Source organism: Spermophilus citellus (genome assembly GCF_964194105.1).
Source record: "Spermophilus citellus genome assembly, chromosome: 6".
Lineage (NCBI taxonomy): Eukaryota > Metazoa > Chordata > Mammalia > Rodentia > Sciuridae > Spermophilus > Spermophilus citellus.
The window spans coordinates 3,173,326-3,195,833 of NC_138187.1; the positions used below are offsets into that span (position 1 = coordinate 3,173,326).

Here is a 22,508-nt window from a genome sequence, read left to right on the forward strand (position 1 = left end):
GGTCACACAATCCCGGGGGTGTAGATGCACTTTCAACAGCAGGTTGGGGGTTTTGCAGGGTCCCCTCGAGGGGACTCCCATTCCATGTGCCAGACCATAAATTAAGAAGTGGCAGCACACGAAACAGACCAAGGCTACATAAACAGCCAGCCTTAGCTTCTGGAGCAGCAATTTCAGAGGCAGGGCATTGTGTGATAAACATCGAGAGGAACAGTCAAGAAAATCTGATTATTTTTTCAAATAGCAAAACAAAAGAAAACAAAACAACAACAACAACAACAAAAACGTTTACTTCTGTTTTCAAAATGAATCTCAAAGTACGAGTCAAATCAGTCTGTGATTGTGATACAGTGCTTACATGTGACTAGGTCAGTCTCTTTAAATAGCATTAGATGGAAAATTTGATATGATAGAGCATATTAAGTTCTAGGTCAAAACAGAAGTGAAAAAACCTTTTGATTTAATTTTTAAAGATCTAGTAATTTCAAGGTTTTGAAAAATCTAGTAATTTCAAGGTGGTTGGGGGTGGGAGGAGAGGAACATTCCATCCATTCAGTCCCTTACAAAAAAACGCCAAAATGGCCACTTAATTTGTGGAATCTCTGCTTCCCAGCGTCCCGTATCCCTGAAACAAGCATTTGGGAATCGGCTCTTGTTTCAGTACAAAATGCATGTTGATATTAAACACTGCTGTTTAGAAGTGAATAAATCTACATTTTGGACAAACAGTTCCTTATAGGACATCCTAATTTGAAATGCATTGAATAGGAAAACAAAAATTTCTAATTAATGTACACGGCTAATCACCATTCTCCACATGGAAGAGTAATTTTTCACTGTTCATTTGCTTGGTTTAATCTCAAAACTGACATAACAGAAACGTAATGTCCTATAAATCTCCGCTCATTTGTGTCTTTAATATTCATATTTCCTTGAACTGAAGCTGCTGGTTGCTGCAGACCCATTACAACATGCAAAAGTGTCGATAAAAACATTGTGAAAGGCGAGATGTGTTTTCTCCTTGCTGCGTGTGCCATTTATTTGGGGAGAGACAATAAATGGCTCGTGGATGGTCCCTCGGCCTGCTGCTTGGTGGGTGATTAGTGATTAATTACCTTGCGGCAAATTGACATGGCACGAGGAAATTGACACAGCCCTGATTAATTAACTTTTTATGGGAGGTAGTTACTCACAAAACACTGCGTACCATAATTGAATCTCTTTACATAACGTCATGGTACAAAAGTTTTAGTCAAATCCAAATTAGCCAGAAGTTTCTAGGCTGTTAGAGGTCTGATTGGAATGTGTCCAAGGGACAGGCGAAAGACCTTGAGCTTGCAGAGAAATGTACCTTTTTAAAGCGGGGGGCGGGGGGGGGGGCGATGGTCCCTGTGTGCTGGCCTCCATGGGGAGCTGGCGCTTTGGATCTGAGTCTTGACTTGAGCTGGGCTTGACGATAAGTGTGTGAACGGCTACGGGTCCCTTTTCTCCAGCCTCACCCGTGCGCTGGCTCTTCCAGGGTCTCCCTCCCTTCTCTAGTCTCTGCAGCTCAACTTGATTCCCTAAACCAAGCTTGGTTCTAACATCATGGACTCCTGATGCTGTTCTTCATCTTGTCCCCTGTCCCAGCCCTCATAATTGGGGTTGCTTGCCCACCTTCACTTATCATCTTTCTCCCCCGCCAACTCCATACAGCTCCTGGTCGGAGATCCTGAGGACGACATTTGGGTCACCGCGGGGTCTATAGCACCCGTGACCCAACACAGGGTAGTAGTCACTGAAACGTATGCTGATGATACTGTCAAACACCTCCCACAGCAGCCTCAGCAATTCAGCAAGGTGCTAAGCAACTCAGCGAGACCCTGTCTCTGAATCAAATACAAAATAGGGCTGGGGATGTGGCTCAGTGGCTGAGTGCCCCTGAGTTCAATCCCTAGTACCCACCCCCCGAAAATACATCCCACAGTTACGGAGGATAAGGAACCACAGACCTTGAACCTAGCACAGTTGCTAGGGTGCTGCTTATGAAGGTTGCATATGCTATGGAAAGCTCCAGATGACCAATGACATTAGTGAGGAGGCGTGCTGGACTGCACCAAGCCCCAGCAGCGATATCTGGAGTAATCCCACAGAGATGTAATGACAGTTGGCACCCATCCCATCGCCAAGACTCCATTATGGAATGCGAGCGATTCGACTGCATGATAACAGCTAGCATTTATTAACACTTGCTAATTGCCATGCACACAGATTAACCCAGTAACTCTTCACAGAACCATATGAACCAGGAGTAGTGCTACTTTTGCTTTCCCGGAGGGATGTGGAGCAGCTCAGATACTTGTACAATGATTTGAGCCCAGGCTGCCTGAGACTAAAGCCTGTGATCTAATCTGTTCCCCAACACCAAGACATCCTCAGTCAGCAACAGGAGCTTCCTGCTCCTCCCTCAACAGCTCCTTGGAGTCTCTCAAGTTGGCCTCCCCCCTCCTTCCTGCACAAGCTGCTACATCATCTCCTATGTGCATACTGTATCCCAGAGAGCCACCCCAGTTCCTCATGGACTGGGTTAATTTGCAGGGGAAGCTGTTGAGAGCCTCCCAGAGATGTCAATATGCCACTTGTTCAGGGTAGGAGAGGAGATGCTGGAGAGGGGAGCTGTGCCATTTCTTCCATTAGATGTTTAAATTTTGAGATTCCAAGACACTTGGAAAGACTTTGCTCCTTCTCTGCTAATTGGATGCAGACCATAGAGATCACCTGGATTTATCTTTCTGACAAAGGGGTCCAAAGACCAGCTGCTTCCCTTCCCCACTGAGATTTATCTCCACGTCTGGATGTGAGCCTGGGGTGACTATTGGCAATGCTGAGTGGGGCCATACCAGCATGGTGGTGCTAAGTGGTGGCCACACTTGTATGCCCAAGTCTCATCCCTGTGAGCTATTTGTGACTAAATTCCACTAGGAATTTTGAATTTGGAAGATTGGAATAATAAACTGGCTTCAAAATTTTGGAAAATTGGAATAACAAATTTATCATGTTTGGGGGCATTGCACTTTTTCTGTGTATAATAATTGGTTATTATTGTTATCATATATCATTTTACTCACAACTTTGCTTGAAATAAACCTTCCATAGACAGAAATCAAAATTTGTATCTGCTAAGGAAAAACATATGTAAAACCGTGTACAATTAACACACATGTGGTTTCTCTGGGCAGAAAGATTGGTTTTCCCAAGGCACAAAGGTTTCCTAACTTAACAATTGTAGAAAAGCAACCAAACCCATCTATACACGTCACTCATGTGCAGGAATGTTCTGTGTTCATTTAAGGTCTGCACCATGCTGAGAAAGGATGGCAGCCTTGGGTTTAACCGACTGCCACTTTGTACCTCTGGAAGTTAGCTATTGTCACTTCTCTTCCCCATTACAAATGGCAGGATTAAGCCAACAGACAGGTAGTGAGTGTCATGGCTGATGAACATGAAGTTGCACCGTTCTACTCTGCAGAAGAGGTGTCAGAGATCTGCCTACTCCCAGGTACTGACGATGCCCCCCCCAGCCCCCGCCAAGCAAGATTTTTGTAACATTTCACTCCGCAAAACGAGAATGAATCTCCGTCCTGGGGTTTTTAGCTCGGTGAGACTGCAGAACGCATACACAAAGGTGTTTTCTCTCGTCTGCAGGAATGTTGAAGACAGGCAGAGCCTGCAATGCTGAAATCCATTTTAATTTGCAGGAAGCAATTTGGCATAATCTATTTAGTTTGACAAAATTTGCACCAATGTCAATTTAGCTTCTTCTTCTTTTTCTAGGCAGTCATGGAAACAAGAAACCAAATAATTTATATAAATAATTACTTTATCTAGTGCATGTACACCGTAAAGGTTCAATTGTTAAATCATTCATGATCTATCTAAGAGCTGGCTGAAGCAGCAAGCTGGGTGAATTGTCTCTACAGGTAGGAAACGGTGCAGGTGAGATAAATCAGCTCCGCGATGCTGAGCTGAGTTTACCATGGCTTCATAATGGCTGCTGCCACTCCTGAACATGAGACCCTCAGAGGGGTTGGCGGTGACTCACAGGGCGGGTAGAGGATACAAAAGCATTGTTCATTTCACTGGAAGCCAACGCTGTGGGGCAGCTGATCGGCTGGGGTTAAGGCCATCTGCTTTTGAGTATCAGCATTTAGACCTTAAGAAAAAACTGAGTCCTGATCCTTTGATCAACACCCAAAGTAAACCCGTAGTACAGACGCCATCTGGACCAGTGATCACCTGCCCAGCACACACACACTAGAACTCCCAGAGCCCCCACAGAGCACAGACTGAAGGGGACCACTTGGAAAGGGTCCAGTGGTCCAGTCGCTGGACTAATGCAAACCCTCCCAACTAGCTTCTTTGGTGAACTTTCAAAATCCCTACAGAAGGTGGCTTCTAAAAAGAAAGAGGAAGAATAGCCCTTTGTCTGAGGTGCTGCTCTGCTTCCGGCAGCCTAGAAGCTTCTCTACACAGCCATCTCCATCCATGCCCACAGGAAGCTGAAGACCCTACGCTGTGGGCTCACCTCCCGGGTGCCGTGGTAACTCACGGCCCACTCGGCTTGAGTTCAACTCTTTTCAATAAATTACACCATAACTACAGAACTTCACAAAACCAGTAAAGGGGTACCAGGATTTGTTAGCAGAAAAGGGTCTTTTGGAAATGTGTCACAGACCCCCAAAAGCAATTTCTAAGGGTGGAGTGACACATACCCATGGCCTGGGGAGCCTGTCTGGATGGTTCTCATGTTGGCCTGTTTGTATTTACATGAAGAGCAATTAGGTAGCAAGAGCCCCACGAGGGACACAAATAAAACCCAAGGAAGACTGGGTTTAGTGGCACACGCCTGCTATCCTCCAGCTCAGGAGGCCAAGGCAGGACAAACACAGGGTTGAGGCTAGCCTCAGCAACTTAGCTATAAGCAACCTAGTGTGAGGCCTGTCTCAAAATAAAACATAAAAAGGGCTGGGGATGTGGCTCTGTGCTTAAGCACCCACAGTTCAATCCTGGGTACTAACAAACAAACTACCAATTAAAAAAAAAAACACTCAAGGAGATAGATGTAAAATATGCAGCATATTATCTGGTTCTGAAACCACATTTTCTTTACATGGCTCCCGTGCTCTTCAGTAGCAATACACAGTTTGGGACCTGGAGGGTCATTTTTGGAAAATGAAAAGAATTTAAGAAGATGGTGCTGTGGTCATTCCTAGGGAGCAAGTGTTTAAATTGCTGGATTTAAATGAACTATGCCAAGTTCTTTTTCCAAAAATCCTGTGGGAGGCAAGCTCAGTTTCTTTTTGAGCATCTTCGACTCCAGTGGGGTGACTTGTTCCGGAAGGAAAACAAGGCCAGAGTGGGAGGGGAGCAATCTCCCTGGACGCACTTCTTTGCAGCCTCCAGGGCTCTCAGCCCTGCACTTGAATTATCTGAAGGCCGCTGCACGTTCTCGGCAGACCAGAGGCTCAGCTCAGTTCCCAAAGCCGAGTCCCCCAGGAAGGTGCGCCTGCTCTAACACACCCAGCTGCCTCTGGGGTCTCATCTTCAGTCCCTGCGATTTCCAAGTTCAGAGCTCTGAAGGTAGAACGGTTCTGATTTTATTCTACTTTTTTTTCCCATTTTAAACCCACCAAATGAAGTGCAGATCAGTGCTTAAAAAAACAGGCTCTCAAAATAAGCTTCTCAGACTACGGAAGGATTGCCGTGGTGCCACCGCAGGGGCCCGAGGAGGGTGGGCACTGTCAAGGAGTTAGACCTGGGAGCCGCACCAGCCGGTTGATCCTCTTAAGAAAACGTGAGCCTTAGAAATAGTCTCTGTCAACGCTATCACAGGGCTCGGCGTTCCCAGGGAATTCCCCAGAACAAGTGCCTCGCTGCTTTCCAGAAACATCTCATCTCGGCCTTGTTCTCTGGCTGTGCGCGCGCCAGAATCCCAGGGCAACGTGGTTTATTGTTTTAATATCTGTCTGACACAAAGCAAACGCATCCTCCAGTGACTCCTTATCTGTCAAATGTATTTCTGCGAAAGAAATATCAAGACAAATAAGATGTTTGGGTCACACCACGGGATGGTAGTTTTTGCAACCGGCAGTCTCTTGCAGAAACCAGACCCCCATCTGAAAAAGACGGAAGCCACCGTTGTGCATGGAGATTCGTAACCAAGGTGCCAAGAGAGCGAGACAGGAGTCCCTTGGAAAGTGGCTTCCATTTCTTTGTAGGGTTTTTGCTTTAAAGAATGGGAGTGATCAACTAGTGTTGTTTGAGTGTGTGTGTGTGTGTGTGTGTGTGTGTGGCCGTGACTAGGTCTCCCAGTAGCCAGGCGTTGGTGAGAGAGAGATGTCAGGGACTGAGCACACACGTGAACTTGTGAAACCTGGCATCAGGTAGAAGAGTTGAATTAGCGTAAGGGCTAGTGCAAGCTTCTTGAGAATCACGGGTCTGAGTCAGAGCTGTGGGGACCACCGGAAGAGCAGGGTAGGTGGGTTGAAGCAAAACCAGGGGCTTCCCTGATGGAAAAGAAAGCTTCCTGGAGTGGATCTTCTGCATGGCTCCTGGGGACGGTGTCCAGCGGTAGACAGCCTTTGGTCAGGAAATCAAGCAGGTGCTGAGATTGTGGCAGCAGACTGAGCAGGCCACATCGTAGGTATCTAACATCTCGCCATCTGTGGGTTCCGTGAAATAAATGGGGTCTCAGGGCCCACGAGTCTGTCCAGAGTGCCAAATGCACTGCAGGAGGTGACACTGAACCCACCCCCGGGGGCACCCCAGGAGTATTCACAGTGGCGGAGCTCCTGTTGGGTTCCACCTCCCCACCCTAGGAGGAAAGCTCTATAATTCTGAGAGCTGAGGTTGCATGTCTGTTGCACATCAAGAACGCAGGTGTGGTGGAGGCCAACTCACGCAGGTCTTGCTAGAGGCACACTCGTGGTACACAGAATGGCCTCTGGCATGTGGAATGAACCCCAGGAAGACTGGTGGAAAGACATGAAGCGTTTTTCAACCTCTTCCCAATCCAAAGAATGATAAAGTGAGTGAAGGATAGAAGGAGGTATTTCCATAGACACGAGCGGGGATCGTAAGTGTGCTGCCACTCTAAAGGAGGAAAGAGACAGTGTCTGGATCTCTGATGGGCAGGGTCCAGTCCTGAGGCTGGTTTACAGCCGGGATGGTTGGAGGTCTGTGGAAGGAGACAGAGGCGGCACAGCGCAGGAGGGGGATCCTGAGTAAGGTCATGGCGTGTCACCACTTTGCCCAGGGAAACTGAGCAGGTCTTAGAGAGGAGGCCAACAGCATCAGAGCAGAGCCCCCCAAACCAGATTCATTACTTTGTTGTGAGGGTCAAACTAACAATGGAGTCACTGTACCTAGATCAAGTTTATAGATTGTTCCACTTTGAATAAGAACCAGGAGGAGGGCCTCCGTGTGTGCACCTACTTACATTTCTTGTTTTGAAATGTAATAAAATGGCCACGGATGTGGAGGTGACGTGTGGAGGCATACTTAAAAGAAGCCTCTAAGTGACCAGATGAGAACCATGGTTTGAGAAAGAGTGGACAGTGTGGCCTGTGAGCAGATTCTGGCCCTCAGACTGTGGGTTCCATGAAGTTTTATTGGGACAGCCTCACCCACTCACGTGTGTGCAAGTGTGGTCATCTCTGGCTGTCGGTACAGGTACAGGAGTCTCTGCTGCTGTCCCCCTTAGAGACCCCAGGGCTGGGAAAGCTGAGGACTCTATGTGGCCCTCTAAAGAGAAAACTGGCCAAGACATAGCAGACGGACAAGCTACTTCTCCAGAGTCACAGGATGGGAGAAGAAGGCACAACCCTGGCCCAAACAGGGTTGCTGGCCAGCAGCTCCGGGTTCAGGGAGCCACTCCTGGCTCTGCTGTATCTAGGAGCCCAGGCCGGGACAGTTTTGGGGGTACAGGTTTAGAGGGTGGTGATGAGGGAGGCTTGGGATTCAGATAGGCTGGGTGCAAAGCTATCTTGCTGGGATGTCTTGGACAACCTTCCTAATTCCTTCAACTCCAAATTTCTCATAAGCAGAGGTGCCTTGATAAACACGCCATTTCATCATGTTTATGTGCGGATTACGTGAGAAAGTTTATGTGAAGGTCCTTGCATCCAGCACGGGCTCAATACCCACTTCTCCTTCCTCTCCTTCTCATTATTTCAGGTCTAAATCTATGGTAAGACCAGTTAGGTATTTACCTTTGGTGCAAATCCTAAGTTGGGGGAGACTCAAAAACAGTCCACAGTCAAGTTAAATCCAATTTTCTAAATCCATGAAGAGCACACCATTCAACTTAAAGAACTATTGCATTGAGCTATATTGAATCCTATAGTCTAAGAAGAAAAATTAATAATGCCTATCCTGTCTTCATGGAGAATTTTGATACTTTGTTCATCATGAATCTTTTCCCATTACTTTAGAGTTTTAAAAGATATTACATTAAATATTATTTATCTAAACTGTGTGTGTGTGCGCGCGTGTGTGTGCGTGCGTGCCCTTTATATTATATCTAGTTGGAATGCCTCACTTCCTCACTGTAATAAATAGTTCTCAGAAAATACTAGAAAGAAAGGGCTGCCTTGGAGTCAACCAGAAACCTGCAAGTGAGTGGACAGAGGGGGAGAGAGGACAGAGCTCTTGACACCAGTGTATTGTGACCTGGTGACCTGTGCCTGTACTTTCTATGAACTGAACACGGTCTGTGACATTTTCTGTACTGGGCAGAGGAGAGACAGGAAGCTGTGAATTAATCAAGGCCCTCACTTTAATTACAGAAACCGATGGAAGTTCTATCAATTACCTAAAGGTAGAGCATCCCAGGCTTGATTTATGCATGTTTCTGCCACTTAAATCATTATTTCATGAATTTCACACAATTACTTCCATAAAATCTGCAATCGATACATCAATTAACACCGTGCCTCTACCACTTGCCCTTGAGTTTCACTGGAGTGAACAAAGGAGATGATTTCACATTTGGGTAGCATTGGGTTGCCACACTTTATACTCTCTGGTTTCTTTGTGGGGGACAGTCAGAGGTGACCACGGCAGAGGGAAATGTCTTAACCTTCAGATTTGTCAGCACAAGGACCTAACATTCAGGTGTGGCTGCTACGGGACTGTGAAAGTACACACGTGTGTTGGAGAGCAGATGGAACTGCACAGAATTTCTTCCGGAAAATGCTTCTTTAGCTCTGGACAAATAAAACACCCAGAGTCCTACTAATGAACACTGTGCTGCTCCTTGGAGCTGGTCCTTTGAGAGGTGAGGTTTAGAGAGGACATAAGGGTGAGGCCCTCATGATGGGATTTGTGTTTAGTGTGAGAAGAGACACCCGTGAGTGCTCAATCTCACTCTCTTTGAGTAAGGACAGAGAGAAGGTGGCCATCAAGCCCTTACCAAGACCTAACCATGCCACACCTTGATCTTGGACTTCCAGAGTCCACAACAGTGAGAAAAGAGGTGACCCAGTCTGATATGTTGGCAGGGTGGCTCAAGCAGCCTAAGAGAGTACTCAAGCCAACTGGAACTATTCATCGTAATCTCAGATGAAATTTAAAACTGATAAAAGGTAAATACATTTACCTACAATTAAAGACATATAATAAAATGTAAGCAAGGTCAGATGACCAAAATGAAAACATGTTAAGATCTAATGTGCTTCACAGGTTAGGTTCCCTGATGAACAATACAATAAGAAAAACTCGGAAGAGAAACAGAGAGAAGGAATTCGGGACATTCCCAAGAGGTAAAATCCAAATGACAATTAAATACCTGAATGATGATGCTCATAACTAGGAGGAAGGGGATGCTGTTTTACACCCACCTACTTTGCAAAATTGAGGGAGCAGAAGCAAGACATCATGGGGAACAGGCTGGAATGGAGCCAACAGCTCCAGGGGGGGAATTGAGAGCTGGAGGGTTTGTCCAGAGATGCTCACTGCAGTCTTTACAGGTGCAGAAAGAAGGCGCCTGGGTGACTGGGATGGAGACCATCCACTCCATATGAGACAGCAGGAGGGTGCCATAGCCGGGGTGGGAGATGGTCACCAGGTATCAGTAGATGAAGCCAGGCACGATTAAAGTGTCTAAGGTACCCATAGATCATGGCACTGACACCACCCTCCCCTGTTACAGGAGTGTAGGTCCACCTTTGAATTATCCTGGGGAAAAGGGGAAAAGATGCTGGAGCCTAGCCAGGTCACTTGTGTCCCTGGACAAAGTGGGCATCTTATTGCCACACAAGTACAATCACGGGTGGGTGTGCATGCTTCCCCAATGACCATGACCCCATGTTACTTTTTTAGTTTGAAATCCATTCATTTGTGAGAACACAAAGTTGATGACATTTATTTACCTCCTTCTGGAGACAGCTCCATCCCATGCAAAAAAGGGATTCCGGCTTTGCTAATCCGACCGAGAGGTGGACTTTTCCATTCCTGCAAACACCGATTCACTTCCTGATATCTCAGCTAGTCATAAGGAAAGTCATGCTGTGCTTTGAAGGGGCCGTGATCTCGTCCTTACCTTCGGGGTCCTGCCTACGGCTGGTCTTGACGGGAGGTGCACGCACCGAGTTCACACAGAGCTGCCTGCATCTCAGCCAGCGCCTTTGCCTTGGAAAGGTGGAGTCAGCCATCCACAGCCCTAGGGCTGTGTGGTCAGTGGGCAGACCACCAGCCTTGCCACTTTCACCTGCCATCTCTGGCAAGGGGCCACATCATTTGCTGCTCAAATCCTACTCAATAATCTTAATAGTAAACATTTTGCATTTGGTACAGGATGATTTTACCTAACTTCCTGGGGTTTTGCTCCAGCTTCATTTAAATTTGCTTGAAAGTAGGACCAGTAGACATTCTTGATGAGGGTGAATTCTTGGGGCATATGTGAGGATGTGTGATGTCCCAGGACACAACCTGATCCAAGATTTCATATCAGCATAGAGAGGGGTGCAGGAGCAGCAACTAGGGATCACCTGCGGTCAGACAGAGGAGCTGCAGGCTTAGGTTGATCGGCACATGAGGTCTGAGTGAAAATCGTTCTCTTAATGCCTTCTCATGTCCTGGGTCATATTAGAAAGGCTCACTTAAGGTGGGTGGGGGGAAGCGCATTATGCAAAAGTGGTTCTTAAAAGCAGATGACTTCAGAAGGAATTATTTTCATTAGACTCCTTCAGGGGATCCCTTTAAAAACCATCCCCCCTACTGAAGTTAAGAGTGTTATTTACAGATGATTAGCTCTTTGGCTAGGAAGAGGGGCAATTTAATCCTAAAACACTCAAAGCCAGTGGAAGATTGTTTTGGGGACAGAAGGAAAACCTGAAAACAAAATTTGCTTCCAAGCCATCTTGGAAGTCAATGGATACATAGAATCCAATTTACGAAAGTCTTTTTTTTCAGGAGCCCAACTGTCAGGGAACGCACACTTTCAGGTTCAAAAAACAAAAACAAGCACATCTTAAAAGACGCTGAGAAGCGAGGGAACTTCTGCTCTGGGGACGATGGATGGATTCCTAGAGAGGAATGGTCTACACCTGTCCCATCTCAAAGGCAAGACATGGGGCTCCTCACCCCAGTCAAACCACAGCGGGGTGGGGGGGTGACGGAGAGGGATCCCGGAAACGTGGTGACAGTGTGTGTGCTTGTGTGTGTGTGCGTGTTCGTTGTGTGTGTGTGTGTTCTCTTGCAAACATGGTCCTTTCCATGATGTAGGGGTTGCTGGAGGAACTGGGATGTGGAGTGGACTAGACTGGGCATTCCAGTCTGCACGTGGAGACTCCAGGGAATCTTGGGGAATCTTGAGAAGACACCTGCATGCCTGCCGCCTGGATCCAAATGCCACAAAGGAGACAGGAAGCTGTGCAGGGGCTGTAGGGCTGGCAGGTGGCCTCTGTGTGTGACCAGGGCACAGCCTCCAGGGGGAGTCCCCTAGGCCCCTGCTATCCCCGGGGAGAAGCCCACGTTGCAGAAGTGGCCCCCATTCCAGGATGCCGACAGAGCACGGCAAGGTGCATGGTGTTTCTAGAGGCCCTCCGGGAGCGCACCTTTGAGGCACTTGATGCATATATATATATATATATATATATATATATATATATAGATAGATAGATAGATAGATATTTTTTTTTTTTTGAATGGGATAGTGGGGAATGCTTTTCAGGGTTTTCCTTCAAACTGCTATAGTAGGATTTTAATGTTTTTGAAAAAATCACTAAGAATCAACAGTGGTGGGAATAGATTGAAATATGATTAAACAATAGCATATTAGACCATTAACATTTTCAGGGCTCTTTATGAAAATCAAGATGTGAAAATAATAATAAGAAAAGGTCTAGGTGATGTGACTGAGATGTCATTTAAAAACATTTCGGAGGGATGTGGGACATACCTTGTTCAGTGTCTGTAATTATTATAGATTTTTACTTTAAATGTGGGTAAAATGTAGCGTCATAGATGGTTTAAATTGTCACCTTACATTTTTCATAATAAAATGGGCCCGTTAAACCAGGGGTTGGCACCGTGTTTCTGTGAGGAGCCAGCTGTTCATATTGTACGCTCTGCCAGCCCCCTATGTCTCCGTGAAATATCTTTGTTTTTACAATCCCTGGAAATCTTTAAAAAGCATTCAGGGATCCCAGGCCTTATAAAATAGGGCACAGGCCAGTTTGGTCTGTGACATGAGTTTGCCAGTGCTTATGTTAGATGGTTTTATTTCCTCGGTTGGCTCTTGCTAGTTTTTTATGGAGAATTGGTGAAATGTTTCTATGTTTAATGCGTAAAACCCTTTCCTAGGTCCACTTTGGAACTTTGCATGTACCCAAGTCAGGACTTTTCAGAATCATTTTTTTGGTCCACTTCTGTGAAGAAAATGGAAATATAAATCTGTCACATGATCGTGCAAAGCCATATCGCCCAGTGTGGTGACCATTCGCCCTGTGTGGTTCACGAATGGGACCTTAGTGAAAGCCAAGATTCTGTGTCTGTGGGTCCACCGGCACCATCCTGCCCTGCACACACACAAACAGATTTCATTCCAGATGGTTCCACAAGACAACAGTGTTAGGGGAAATACTCCAGGTCTCAACCCCACTGTACCAATTTTCCTTCAGAAAATAACATATATACAGAGAAAAGAAGGGCAGGTAAAGATGCAACTACAGGACTTGGAGTCCCATAGATCCAGAAAGGTAGCAAAGGTTGAATAATTTCCCCTGGCTCAAAACCACAGCTCTACGTCCTACAGGCTGTGTGACCCTGGGAGAACCACTCCACCTCTCTGAGCCCTCTGCCTCCCAGGCTGTAAGGCAAGCATCACCGTACCTACCTGGTGCGGGGCTGGGGGCTTAAGCAAGGCCGAGTGTGTGGGTGTGTGTAGCAGCCCTGCAATCCTTCACCACGGTGAACGGCCAGTGGACAGCAGTCACAGATCCAGAGACAGTGTGGCTAGGTCTTGGTCGCTTGGGGCACACAGAGTCATCTTGCATTTAACGAGGGCCAACGTGGCCAGTGAGGGTTGCAAATGGCTGGGAGGAAGGCCCGCCTGCCCCAGCCCCTCAACATGTGCGTGGACCTGGGGTCATCATCGGCATGCTTGGGGCTCCTGTGATGGCTCTGGGGGTGTCTCGGCCTCACGTGCTGGGGGCTGAACTGTCTCGCTGTGCTTGACAGCCAGGATGCCTCTGTCTCTTGTGCCCTTGCTGGTCATCAGCCTGACTCCTGCTCTCCTCAACCCCTGCTCCATCCCCAGCCGTCGCCCACTCAACCTGCCCTGGGACCCTTCGTGCTCACTTGCACCCTGACACGCCACTCAAGACTCACTGGGTAGCTAGGGGGACCTTGCAGGACCTAGACAGATGCTAGGTCTCAGCTGTGGCTGGGAGACCCCAAGGAGTAGCAGAGCGTCTTAGCGATGGCGGTGGGTAGCTGGGCTTTAATTCCTCAACCCCCTCTGGGGATATGGGGTGGGAAGGTGGGACAGGCACCCTCCACTCCAGACCCTCAGCCCAGGGGCAGGAATCTGGCCCTTCCACCCCCTCACTGTGATCTGCCTTCCAACTTTATCTCTGCTCTCTTCCTGGAGCCCATGATGGCTATATTTACACAGACACAATAAAATAGACTTACTTTTTAAAAAGCTAATTTACATGGCTCTTCCCCTGCCCACCAGAGAAATGGTGAGAACCCACACTGGAATCAAAGAGCAACGGGAACAGCCTTGGCAACAAGGCTCTAGCCACTCGCTGACCGCCTTTCCTCCGGCGAGACCCTCAGGCTCAATTGCTGACCGAGCATCCTTTGCTGGGCTACACTGCCGGGGGGCTGGCAGATTTTATTTAGGAATCTCATATTAATTTGCAAAGCTGTGATCAAAAGCAGGCAAAGAATAGGAGCGTCCCCCTCCCATGACCTTCCCCCAGCCCAGTGACCACCTCCTGTCCATGGTCTAACAAAGAATGGCCGGACGCTGGGGTGGGTGGATTCGGCTGTGGATGGGGATGAGCAGAGGGGTTCAGAGGCTAAGGCGGCAGGAACGGGGACATGCTTAGGAGCATCCACCTCACCTCCTCGAGAGCCACAGAGGGTGGGGGCACAGATGGGGGGGGGAGGAAACGCACATGGCAGGAAGGTGACGGGACTGGGATCTACGTGACATAACAGGGAGAGCCACGACACGGGGCTTACTTGCGGAAGTATATACAAGTGAACTGGGGGCACTGTACATGGAGGGTCCCTCCTGGTTTGTCTGACACAGCAGCACCGTGCCTACGAGAGACAGAGAGAGAGAGAGAGAGAGAGAGAGAGAGAGAGAGAGAGAGAGAGGGTGTCGGGTTGGAACAGGCACGCTGCACCCGAGAGCCCACGCAGCGCGAACCAGGGAGGCAGAGAAGAGAGCACACAGCCACATCCCAGCCCGCGTGACAGCAAGACCCAAGGAAGCCCCCTGCCTGGGCCAAAAGGGATCAAGGAAGCCCACCCCCCAGCCCACCAAGCGCATGCCATGGGGTGTGACCAGTGGGGTCTGGCTGACCTGGAACCCAGCAGTAGATCAGGAAGGGAAGGAGTACGCCATATTCAAAAGGGAACTTCAAAAATATCAGGGAGAAACAGACAGGAAGCCTGACTCAAACAACCCTGTGCTGTGTGATCTTGGTGAGTCACTGTACCTCTCTGTGCCTCAGCATTACCATCTGGAAAACAGGGGTCAATATACCTACCTCCAAGAGGTGCGACCTGGGCAGGAGCTGGCACTTAGGAATCATTCAAGAAACAGTTAAGTGTATGGGGTGATCTGTTTAGAGAAAAATTTTCCTCCTCCCAAACTTGAACCTCTCTGAATCAGCCCCTCAGAGGAAGAAGTAAGGCAGGGAAGAATGAGGGTGACCTCCGCCATCCCCATGACCCCCCGAGACACCAGAAAACAGGCCTTAGGTGCCCCCTCTCTGGTTTCCTCCTGGAGCCCCACCTTCCTGATGCTTCGCCAGCCTGCAAGGCCAGACGCGGACCCTGGCAAAGTGGAGCCCTGAGATCCTCCCTCTCCTCACCCTGTTCTGAGCTGCTGCCCACTGCAGGGTGACTAGGGTCAGGAGTCTTCAGGGGACCAATTCTCCTCTCCTGCTGCTATCAAGTCCAAGTTCAAAGACTTGGAAAGGAAGAGGAGGGACTCAGGAGGAGTTCCAAAGCCCGTTATGGATGGTGGGAGCCCTCCTGTGGCTTCTGTTCACGTCCTTGGCTGGGCAAGGTCAACCACTCCCGTCCACAGTCCCCTGCATCTCCACAAGCAGAAGGCAATCTCCCGCAACAGGAAGGCTCTCTTTCAAGTGCACCTCCAGGAGCAGAGAACTGGCCCCTCTCTTGGGGAAGTCTCCCTAGAGATTGTTTCTACCATCTTGTCCTGTCTCCCCCAAGATCTCCAAAAGTGCCATGGAAACTTCCAGCATCACTGGGGTCCCACCAAATAGACACACAAAGAGACATGAAGCCAGACCCTATTCTCATTGATCTCTCCTGACCTGCATGCCACCCTCCTGCAGGGGCCAAGTCAAAGATGCGGAACACAGGAAGACCCCTGGGACGGGTCCCCAATCCACCTGCACCTCTGCTCCTTGTGCACTATTTTCAGGCGAAAACAAGATTGTGCTGATTCTAGACTCACGTCACCCTGCCCCCACCACCAAGCCTGACAAGCCTGTCTGGTCTTCCCCACCTTCACTGGGAAGATCCCTGGTCCTTCTCACCCTCACTCACCCTCCTGATGGCCGGGAAAGAGCCATGCCCCAGTGCAGCCCAGACGTGAGGGGCAATGAGCTGCTCACCTCCTGGTGGTGACTGCACTCTGACCACAGGGCCCTTGGGTGACGATCACCTTTGCTCATCTGATGGTCTGTGTCCACTACTTCCTTCCAAAGTGACACCTGCCAGTCTCAGAGGCGTCACATGGTCTAATTTCTCCTTAGGTATTTTCAGCGTTTGCAGGTTAACTGGCACAGGAATGGGGATCAAGAGCAAAAAGAAGGCACCCCCAGAGGTTGAGGGTTGGGGTGTGAGGTCACCTGACGGGAGCCAGTTCCGCCCTCCAGGAGGGCAACCCCAGGACAAGCGCTCTTGACCAGCAGCACTCACGCATGGCTCTGCAGAGGTCATGGTGTGGTTCTGCCCAGGGTTAGAGATCTTAGGGAGGAAGTGACGCTCCTGGAGGTGCACAGGGAGCTACCCAACCAGCGTCTGTAGGGCGCCACACTGACAGGTGGGTTTGGAGCACGCGCTAGGGTTTTCTCCTCCTGCATGTCCCTGGTGGAAAACCACTTTTAAAACAAGATCTCAAGTTTCCTGGGTGCCTCGATTTCAAAAGAAAAACCATCTAATTATAACAAAAATACATCTGGAAGGGCATTTCAGTATTGTGCAATTAGAATGCCTGGGTCAATTTTCAATATCCTCAATGCAGTTCACAGAATCCCTCTGGGACACAACACAGATTCTGTCTAAAGAGCTAAACCCTGGCAGCATAATGAAGCTTTTCCTAATTCTTCTTATGCTGTGGATCCTGAGAAATTGGTCTGAAAGAAGTTATTTGAAAGCTCTCTCAGTAGTAAAAAAAAAACTAAAACTTTATGCAATGATTTTGACCTTTGTAAAACAAAATCCATGCACCACAAGACTTGGTTTTTATTTTACCTGAAAACATCCTTCAATTTAATTTGCAAAGTGCTTATAGTATGTTCTCTTAGTGCTCTGTGACCTTTTCTTAAGAGGGAGCTATGCATTCAACATAACAAAGCAGGAAAAACAACAACAACACTGTAAACTGCACTTATTTGGGGGCCCATAGGGAAGACCACTGTTTAATTTGTTTAAAAAAGCAAGTCAAATAGTTAATAGTGTACAAGCAACAGCAGAGTTTATAAGGTCATTCAAAGCACTTCCCAACATAGCAGCCAGAGAGCTTTCCCACGAGATTCCTGAAGTGCATCTATCTGTCCCCAAGCCCTATTTGGGGCCATTTACTTCCAGCTACCATGAGCCTGTGTCTAGGACCCTGATGCTATTCTGTGCTTTGTAGATGTCCTTGTTTATCAAGCTCCTTAAAATTGAACAATGGCAACTAGTTCAAACTGGACCACTGTCTACCCGTTCCTAAGCCAGACAGACAGCGTTAAGATCATCCTTTCCCATTGGCCCAGAATCCTCAGAATCCTTCTCAACACTGCAACCAGACAATTACCACCATTTGACTTGAGCTGGTGGAGAAGGGGAAGTGTCCATCCACTTCCACTCTTGGGTTTAGCCAGAGGAAATTCACTTTTTTATGTCAAACAGAGTTGAATGTTGCTCATTTCATAATTCTTTGACTCAAAAATAAAAAAAAAAAAAGAAAAAAAAAAGGTTTCCCGTCTCTGTTCTGCATAGTTTAAAAGTGATCTCCCAACCCACTACCTGGGAGTGAATTAACTGTCCCCTCGTCTGTGTGCTTTTGAATCTCCCTGGTAGGTCCTTCGTCAGGCTGGATTACAATTTTCTATTTCCATGTAGGTCTTCCCTAGAGAATTCCCTGGGGCACAGTCAAATCTTCTCATCTTTTATCCCCAGTACCTAGAAAAGTATCTACCTGTCAGAAGGATTAATATGGGTAGCTGAATTATAATGCATTTTAAAGGAACCCTCTATCTTTATTTTCTTTGCTAAAAATAGTGCTTTTTCCAAGCACCTCTTCTTAGGGGTGCCCATTTAGAGCTGTGAATTTGCATGTTTAAGTTCAAATGCATTCACAAGCCGTGTCTAAGACATTCCCTTATTTTCCCCTTATTTCCTGGTTCTTTTAAAGGGTGTCTCATCCACTTATACAGGAGACCAGGGCAGCTGGTGATCCACAGCCTGGGCTGTGAGTGCCTGTGTAAGTGGCTAGCGGCAGGATGGGACTCAATCTGGGAATAACCAGAGCCTGCTCCCAAGCCTGCCATGGTCACCCAGACAGCTGGGGTCCCACTTGGCTGGTGTCCTCAGTCTAGCCAAAGAGCTGAGGCTGGAAAGTCCCAGGCCACTGGCCGAGTGAATATAGGCCCTCTGCCCCTGTAGCTCAGCAGGAAAAAGACAGGGTTCAAGGATGTTGGCACTGTGCGGGCTCTGGGGCTCCTTTGCAGGGCTATGCACTTTCCAGAAAAAAAAAACCAAAAGAGCATGCTTTCCCTTTAGTATTCAAATGCCCAGAAATCAAGATGAACATGTGGAAACAAAGGAATCATTCTGAAAACCAACCTGGATCTTCCTCTGCATGATCAGCTGCATTATGCACTGAGATAAATAAATTAAAAACTACTTTAGAACCATTTTTATGATATCTAACTATGATGACTTTGGTCAACTGTGCATTCTCTATTTCTCCTCCAGGTTGCTCTCACAATGAAAAACGTTTAGCAGTGACCGTCATCGAGGCTGGAAATAATGTGTCGATTCTCCATAGAAAAGTACTGTCCTTCAACATTTGCCAAAGGATATTTGCACTGCGTCTGTGCCTCCCTAACAGGAAGGGGCAGGCAGCATGAGTCCTTCTTTATAGGTAGGAAAGAAAAACAAAACAGAACCAGGCATGGATGATTTTTCTTTTACCAAAAGCCTTGTTGTCATTCAGGCAAATGCTAAGGGAACAGCAAGCGTTGGGTTCCTAAGCCATGACTCATTCTATCAATGGCTCCTTCATGCTTCCAGTATCCTAGAGTGATTTTTTTTTAAAGATTTTTTCCTTTTAGAAAAAAAAAAATAGAATGGAGTTAGGGGAATGATCCTAACTGGAGGCCCCTCTTGGTTTCCCTTCCTGAAGAGGGCCTCCCACTTCCACCCTGCTGTGTGCACTGAACTGTACCTGGAAAATTCCTATGTCGAAGTCCTAACCCCTAGGAGCTTGGAACAGGACGGTTTCAAGAGCAGATCTTTACAAAGATAAAATTCAGTCAAATGAGGTCATCTAGGTGGGTCCTCACATAAATAAATGGCTGGTATCCTTCTAATGAAAGTAAGATCCCGTAAGGTCACAGAGAGAAGACAGCCATCTATAAGCTAAAGAGGTCAAAGAAACCAACCCTGTGAGCACCTTGCAGCCTCCAGAATTTTATGAAAATATATTTCTGTTGCCTAAGTCCCCAACTCTGTGGCACCTTGTTACAGCAGCCCTAGCAAACTAATACACACTCACCTACCTTTGAATGAACCATGCCCTGAGGATCAGTGAGGCACCACAGAGGGTTCCGGGGTAGTAACACACAAGCCTCAAACTTTTATTAGATTCAGAGGCCTGGGAGATTGCTATGAGGTTTCTGCCGAGGGCACCTACTGTTTCTAGTGACAAATTCACCCAAAGTCCAAGTGGGCTGGGGATGCTTTTGCACTTATACATTTTTGAACATCGGGCTAGCATGAGCTAATCCATGTAAGGATATTTCCACAGTTAATATTTTTATATCAGTCTGAAAGATGTGCTTCTCTGAATGGCTATGGCAGAGCATTCAGTGCATGGATATTTCCTTTTAGGCACAGATGTTGCAAGGAAATGTTGCATGTATATTTAATTCTTACAAATTGAATCATGTTTTAATTGTAGCAGGAGATTCCCATAAGGAAAGGAACCCTGAAGCCAATCTATCATGGAAATAATACGATAAATATATTGTTTCTCGTCTTTTTTTTTCTCTTTGCTAAAGTTATTTTGATGAAATTTCTGTCTTTATAGGAGAGTTGCAAGAAGAGTACCAAGAATCTCTGAATGACTTTCTCTTTAATCATGCACTGTTTTAATATATAAATGACTTGTTCTTATTCACCCGCCTCCATGTGTTAGGATAATAGTGACTTTAACAGAAAATATCTAACTCGATATAATAAAGACAACAATAACAATTCCAAATTCCCAATTCCAACTCTTTACTGAATACTCTAGAATTCCCAGGCTTAACCCTGAACTGGGATTATGGCCTAATCTTAAAATCCTTAGGTGTCAATATTGTGATCATTTCACAGTGGAGTTCTAGAAACTCAGCCACACCAAAAACAATGGAAATAAATGTCACCTCCTAAGACCTCTAGACTTCGGGATTATGATGCCCATATGGAGAACAGGGGTATCCTAGGGTCTTGTTTCTAAATCTTATTATGCTTCATATCATCACCAGGGGACTTTTTAAAGAGAAGTTTTTTTTTTTTTTTTTTTTTTTTTTTAATCAAGTAGACCTGGGCTGGGCCCTGGGAGCCTGTATTTCTAATAAGTGACCAGGGAATGCAGATGCTCCTAACAACAGTAAAATGTTAGGAACTCCATATGCAACTTCCACCACAGCTAACAGGAATAAGAGTGACCACCAAGGTGGCACTGGGTTTCCATCAGGGAGGCACCACATGCCTTATCACTGTTTCCTTGCCAAACCCAAGAAGAAATTGAAGCTCAGAGGGAAAAAAAAATTGAGAAAAACTGAAACTTCTGCCAGCTTTGTCTGAGTCCAAAGTTGGCAATGTCTCATAAAGCTACTTGTGCTATCAATGGTGATCAAACACACGCTAACCTGGAACGGCCACTAGCCACCATCCCCATTTCAATAAAGCCACCTCTAAGAATCCTGAAGCTGGGTTCTGGTTGGACACCTGGCCCTTACGGGGTACAGACATCCTGTAACCAGAGCCTCCCGCTCACTTGAAGAGCCCCAAGGAGCGTTTTAAATCCAATCAAGAAGGGATCTGAGCAGAATGAATCATTGGAAGGTAGGAAGATTCTACTTGCAAGACTGAAATGAGACCCAGAGGAAGGACATTCAGACAGGAGGCGTAGTGGACTCTGGAGGCGCTAAGAGCGTAGCTGGAGAAACCTGACTTCAAATACTCCGCAACCTAGTTTTGTTTTCTGCCCTCACTGGCTCTAAGTCATTTGACCTTGGAAAAATCATGAAACATCTCTGAAACTCTGCTTTTACTTCTGTAAAAGGGGGATAAAATGATCTACTTTATCAAGGGTTATTGTAAGGAAGGTTCAGCAAATAGTAGATAATAAATGTTTTGAATAATCGTGGAAATAGTGATAATAATTCTTGTTGAGAATCACAAACGACAACATTTGGTGGAATTAACTAGTTTTTTAAAGAAAGGGATAGCAAACTGAGATCCAGCTCAAAGCTTCATTTGGCTACTAACAAAATGCTAAACACTTACATTTGGAAGACATAAAATGACAAGCCACGTCTGGCTTCAGGTGAGGATGAGGCCACGTGGGTCCGGCCCACATGCCTGCCTGGTAGGGCCACCCTGGTGAGAAGCCAGTTAAGCGCATGCTTCCTCCAACCTGCCGCTCTGTACCTACCTACCTACCTCCCAGCTTGCTCCCAAGGACCTTGAACTTGCCATCCCTGCTTAGGATGGAAAAAAAAAACTTCTAGAAATTGTGCTTCAGCTTAAATCAGTGGGATTTGCAAGTCTCCACAATGAATCCAGAGACCTCTTCTGTCTCTCATCTTCACAACAGGAGCCTATATAAGATGCTCTGAGAGTCTAAAAACTGCCTAGAAGTGCCCTCTATGTCCTCCTTTTTATATTTCACATTCTATTATGGAACTCTGCTTTGGAGGGCTCTGGATATCTGTGGAATGGAGGTAGACCCATTTCCAGTTGCCTCCCAAGGCCTTCGCAGCTTAGATTTACAATTCTGGAAACTCCTCCCCCTCCCCGCTTCTTGATGCAAGCAGAAAATAAACATGACCTTCGAATTTATCAATAAGTGATTGGATCTCTCTCTCTCTCTCTCTCTCTCACACACACACACACACACACACACACACACACACACACTGCTATGGGCCAAAAGCAATCAAAATACTTTAGCTAGTGAAATTCTTCTTAAAAAATGACAGAGAACTGACACAGAGGGTTTTGGTCTTCTACCCTGTATGTATACCAAACAGACACTAGAATCACAAAGAGATTGT

General features: G+C 46.9%; 1 protein-coding gene across 17 annotated transcripts in view; it reads right to left on the reverse strand.

Annotated features, from left to right (window-relative positions):
- The window catches only part of RBFOX1 (RNA binding fox-1 homolog 1), a 328,470-nt gene that overhangs the window by 56,618 nt on the left and 249,344 nt on the right, over positions 1 to 22,508 (reverse strand). For 12 of the 17 annotated variants that reach the window (XM_081297345.1, XM_081297353.1, XM_081297357.1 and 9 more), the window contains exon 8: positions 14,734 to 14,814. The exons of the other annotated variants lie outside the window; for them this stretch is intronic. In XM_081297345.1, the coding sequence (XP_081153471.1) occupies positions 14,734 to 14,814 (81 nt within the window). The remainder of the gene's footprint in view (positions 1 to 14,733; positions 14,815 to 22,508) is intronic. 17 annotated transcript variants of the gene reach the window in all.